The sequence below is a fragment of the Octopus bimaculoides genome, chromosome 19 (assembly GCF_001194135.2).
Source record: "Octopus bimaculoides isolate UCB-OBI-ISO-001 chromosome 19, ASM119413v2, whole genome shotgun sequence".
Taxonomy (NCBI): Eukaryota; Metazoa; Mollusca; class Cephalopoda; order Octopoda; family Octopodidae; genus Octopus; species Octopus bimaculoides.
In genome coordinates, this window is record NC_068999.1 from 47,822,755 (window position 1) to 47,827,736 (window position 4,982).

General features: G+C 38.1%; 2 protein-coding genes across 2 annotated transcripts in view; one reads left to right on the plus strand and one right to left on the minus strand.

Annotated features, from left to right (window-relative positions):
* Positions 1–1,218: 1,218 nt before the first annotated feature.
* On the minus strand, positions 1,219–2,259 carry LOC106877031 (proteasome subunit alpha type-3). The gene has a single exon (XM_014925814.2). It carries the CDS (start codon positions 2,148–2,150, stop codon positions 1,392–1,394), a length of 759 nt encoding a protein of 252 aa, XP_014781300.1. The 5' UTR covers positions 2,151–2,259; the 3' UTR covers positions 1,219–1,391.
* Positions 2,260–4,051: 1,792 nt separating this feature from the next.
* LOC106877018 (ER membrane protein complex subunit 5) overlaps positions 4,052–4,982 on the plus strand; it is a 4,592-nt gene continuing 3,661 nt past the window's right edge. The window contains exon 1 of the mRNA XM_014925797.2: positions 4,052–4,212. Coding sequence (XP_014781283.1) covers positions 4,134–4,212 — 79 coding nt within the window. The 5' untranslated portion in view covers positions 4,052–4,133. The remainder of the gene's footprint in view (positions 4,213–4,982) is intronic.

A 4,982-nucleotide genomic window follows, 5' to 3' on the forward strand; every position in this document is an offset into this window, starting at 1 on the left:
GGGGGGGGGGGTAAAACCCTGTAGTTATGCCTATTTTAAGTCATTTTATTGCCATTAATTATTGTAGAGTCATAAAATAAATAATTATTTCACAGGAAGCAAAATAGTCGAACCATGTCTCTTTAAAAGGCTCAGTAAATGTATACGAAATTGGTAATTTTTGGTAAAAATTACCGTAAAAAACCAAACAAGATTTAAACAAAGCAATCTCCTATCTTAAAGTGCAATTCAACGAGAAATAAAATTTGAAGATGAAAATTAAAAATAAAGAACGGAAACTGAAATACACGAAAAGTCTGGCAAATTGTGTATTTCCTGCCCTCGAAGTGTAGTATATGATTAAATGGGGCGAATGCAGTATCGAAACTGCATTCGCTCCGATTAAATCACTTATAACTATTAATTCTATATCAACAACTGAAACTATTTACTGTCAACGATTTAAACTATTCAGAAATTCAAGTAACCTTTCAATAATTCTATTACATTAGGGAATGTTATTTTGTATAGGCCGAAAACGGGTGGTGTGCGTATCCTTTACCTTCGCCTCAACCCTAACCGCCGAAAACGGGTGGCGTGTTGTATTCTTTAACTTCGCCAAATCACTTTTATAAATGTAACATCTATTTCGTTGTTTTTGTTTCCGTGCCGGTTTTTGCCGGGGAATCTCAACATCCGGTTGAATCGCACGTTAAAATCGATTTATCAACCGTTTTACAGCAACGTTTTTTTTTTTGTTATTTACTTGTTTTCAGTAATTGGAGTGCGGTCATACTGGGGCACCGCCTTGAAGGGTTTAGTCGAACAAATCTACCCCAGTACTTATTTTTTTAAAGGCTGGTATTTATTCTACCGATATCTATTGCTGAAAAGCTAAGTTACGGGAACACATATATGACGAGCTTCTTTCAGTTTCAGTCTATCAAATCCATTCACAAGGCTTTGATCGGCCCGGGGCTGTAGTAGAAGACACTAGTCCAATGTGCCACGCAGTGGGACTGAACCCGCAATTACGTGGTTGGAGAGCAAACTTCTTACTACATAGCCATGCCTACGTCTATAATATGTACATTAGAAAGATAAGAATAAAGCATTTAACACAAAGAAGGCTTGCCTACAATTTTAACAAAAGAACCAAAACACGTTTAAGAATAATATCGACCTACCTCTTGAAAATTATTTTAAAATAAAATACAGCAAAAACAGGAGGGAAAGAAATGATGTTTTCAATGACAACTTGGTATTTATTGATCGGAATGCAGGCGAATAAGCAGTAGAAAAAAACATTACTGAAACTACTTTTCGCCTTCAGTTCTATAATGATGTGAAATCGAAACACATTCAGTCATTCTTAGTTTAAAAAATACAAAAATAAGAGTCAACAGTTCTATTCACTCTTCTCCGTCGTCGTCTGCAACCCTGAGGAAGTTCTTGGCAGCGGTTTCAGCTTCTTCTAAAATATGTGTTGGTACAAGTTCATGTTTTCCACCAGTGTGTTCTCCAACCCAACTTAATTCCAATTCAAAAGCTTTGTCTTTGATTTCGTCGTGGACAACATGAATGATTTTAGCTACTTCTTTCACTACTTCAGTAATAGGCATATCCTTGGTCTTCAGCTTTTCGATTTCGGTTTTGGCTGTCTGGCGAGCTTTACCGATGGCGCAGCCGTAATATCCCCAAGATACACCGGAGGGATCGATCATGTAAAGTTGAGGATTACCTTGTTCATACGAGCCCATAATCATACTGACACCGAACGGACGCATGGAGCTGTATAGAGTGTAAGCATGGACGTACATGGAAACTCTGTTGGTAAGATACTTCAGTGGAATCGACTCTCCGTAGTTGTAACGATAATTAGCAGCTTCTTCACGAGATGTCTTAATTACATGACGAGCATCAGCTAACAGACCAGCAACTGCAGCACCAATGTGTGTATCAATGTTGAATATTCTCTTATTTGCTCCCACTTCGTACAATTTGGACCGCACAAGTTTCTCAACGCCGAACACAACACCGTCTTTGCCGCGAATGCCGATGGCCGTGCCGCTGTTCTCTACCGCTTTTTGGGCATATTCCACTTGGAATACACGCCCATCGGGTGAGAACTGCGATGCAGATAAGTCATAACCAGTACCGATGGAACTCATTAGAAAGTAAATATGTACAAACCCAAGAAACAGCTTCACTGACGAACGTTAACAAAACTGCTTTATCACTTTGAAATGGCGGCTGATATGAATAATCTCCCTTCAACGTTGAAGATCAACAAAATATGACTAGCTTCCCTCCCTTCTCTCTTTTACTGTTGTTGTGTTGGCACTCCGTCGCTTACGACGTCGAGGGTCCCAGTTGATCCGATCAACGGAACAGCCTGCTCGTGTACCCTTAACGTGTACCCTTAACGTAGTTCTCGGAGGATATTCAGTGTGACAAGGCTGACCCTTTGAATTACAGGCACAACAGAAACAGGAAGAAAGAGTGAGAGAAAGTTGTGGTTAAAGAGTACAGCAGGGTTCGCCACCATCCCCTGCTGGAGCCTCGTGGAGCTTTAGGTGTTTTCGCTCAATAAACACTCACAACGCCCGGTCTGAGAATCGAAACCGCGATCCTATGACCGCGAGTCCGCTGCCCTAACCACTGGGCTATTGCGCCGCCACTCTCTTTTACTATGACAGTTAAAAACGTAGATCCTTTCCACAAAACCTAATAAACTTACTGTTTGATATTGATGACCATGGTATGGTAAATCGAATCTTGTCAAGAACCGAGTATGCGAAGCAGTTTCTATTTTCGATCGACGCAAATTTACTTCCATGAGAAAAACCAAGAAAGTTCCACTGACCCAGGCAACTGATTCATCGCTTAACCGACTGATTAAGCGAGCGATTTGTTGGTTCTTTAATCCTTTAGCATTCATATTATTTTGACTCCTGCAATGTTTATTTATTCTCATTGTTTTGAATTAATCAGGTTATTACCTTTGTAGCTTTTAGATTTCAGTGATGTCATTGTTTATTATTAGACTGACATTGTAGGGTAGGTGTGAAAGGCCAGATCTAACCAGTTTGAGCATAAAACAGGTAGAATATTTTGGCCAGGTAAAACCGGTTTATATACGAAAGGATTAAATAACTGGGGCTAATGCAGTTTCGCACCTTTCATTGAAAAATGCATTTAAAAATTTTTTTTTTTCGGATTCCTACGTTTTAGGTGACGGAGATTACGAATATGCAAAAACAGTTTAAAAAAATAGAGGTGCGAAACTGCATTAGCCCCAAATAACTAACCTAATTAACTAATAATAAAGAAGTGAAATGAAACCAGTGCGTGTGTTTATTATTGGCATAATGACCGGTGGTCTGTCCAACCGTCATCAGCAGTGGGAGTTGTTCTGGTAACGAGGATATCTATTTTGTCTCATTAATCCTACCTCTTTCCCTTTCCAAAAGATAGTACCAACAGGACCTGTCTCTTGGGCAAGTGTCTTCTACTTTAGCCTCGACCGACCAAAGCCCCGTGAGTGGATTTGGTAGACGGATACTAAGAGAAGCCCGCCGTGTGTGTAAATATATATATATATATATGTGTGTGTATGTATATACGTGTGTGTGTGTGATCGCGCTTGACAACCGGTTTTGGTTTCTTTGTTTCCTCGTAACTTAGCAGCTCGCCGAAGGGACCGATAGAATAAGTACCAGGCTTAAAAATAAGTCCTAGAGTTGATTCATGCGACTAAAATTCTTCAAGGCCTCATCATGATCGTAGTCAAATGATTGAAACAAATAAAGATACTTTTATTGATGGCTTTCCTGCTTCGGGATTCAATGTTCCGAAAGCAAAAAAGCAAAAAGAATCATTGCTTGTCTTTTATTTCGTAATTGACTTAACTACAAACACTTTTAACACAAAAAAGCAACATATCAGGTGTTACAGGAACCAATATGAGACAGAAAAGAGAATTGGTATATGTTAGTTCTTTTATTTTTTTTCATGCATTTGTAAATTCAATATGGCTGCTGTTGAGATATATTCCCATGTTATCTGTGTGTATATGTATATCTATGTAGTGTTATAATAAACTACTGACTCTTCCTGGCACAGGTTTTAGCTTCACGTCCAACACGCTGCAAATGGGATCTTCATCTCATAAAATTTGTATTACATTTGGGCTTCTTGTTTTAGCTCATGCTGCCTATTCGGCTGCTCAACGTAAGTGCATAACATTATTTTAAATCTTTTTATTATTTAAATTCTTAAACTATGGCTAAATATATTCAAAACAGTTTTATTAAATTTGAACGATGCTTCCTTTTTTATTCATCGCCCCGAGCACTTGTTCTTCAATATTTTAACTGAAATATATATATACTTAATATTAAATACTGGTATTATAAGTTAACGATGGGGGAAATAAAATAAAAACTAAATATATTTTTCCCCTCGAAAGTGGTTGTGACTACTCAGTTTTGAAGATACAGCTGTTCCCCTAAGACAAAGCAGAAGTGATAGATATTTTAGGGAAGAAATTCAGATTAATAATATAATACCTGTAGTATTAGTAATAAAAATATATATACGTTTAGTGTCAGCTGTCAGAAAAAGAGTACTCTGTATATGAGATTAATTATATATTTAATTTTGGTCGTATTAGTCTCTTGCTATTACACCTGTAGGTGCAAGGATCTTCGAAATTCAGAGTAGCAAGAGACTGACTCGACCAAAATAATATATAGATAGATAATGTATATAAATATGTGTGTGTGTGTGTATACACACGAGGGGGTGCTGCAAAATTCCCGGCTTTGAGTAAAAGAAAACGCAGGTGGATCAGTTAATTATGATTTTATTCAACGTATTCCCTTCTCAGATTCACACACTTATTGCAGCGGTCCTTCAGTTTAAGCTCTGTAAAAGAACTCGGAAGGTTGAGCCGCCAACCAGATCTTTCGTAACACCCTTAAAGCCAGCAACTTTTCAGC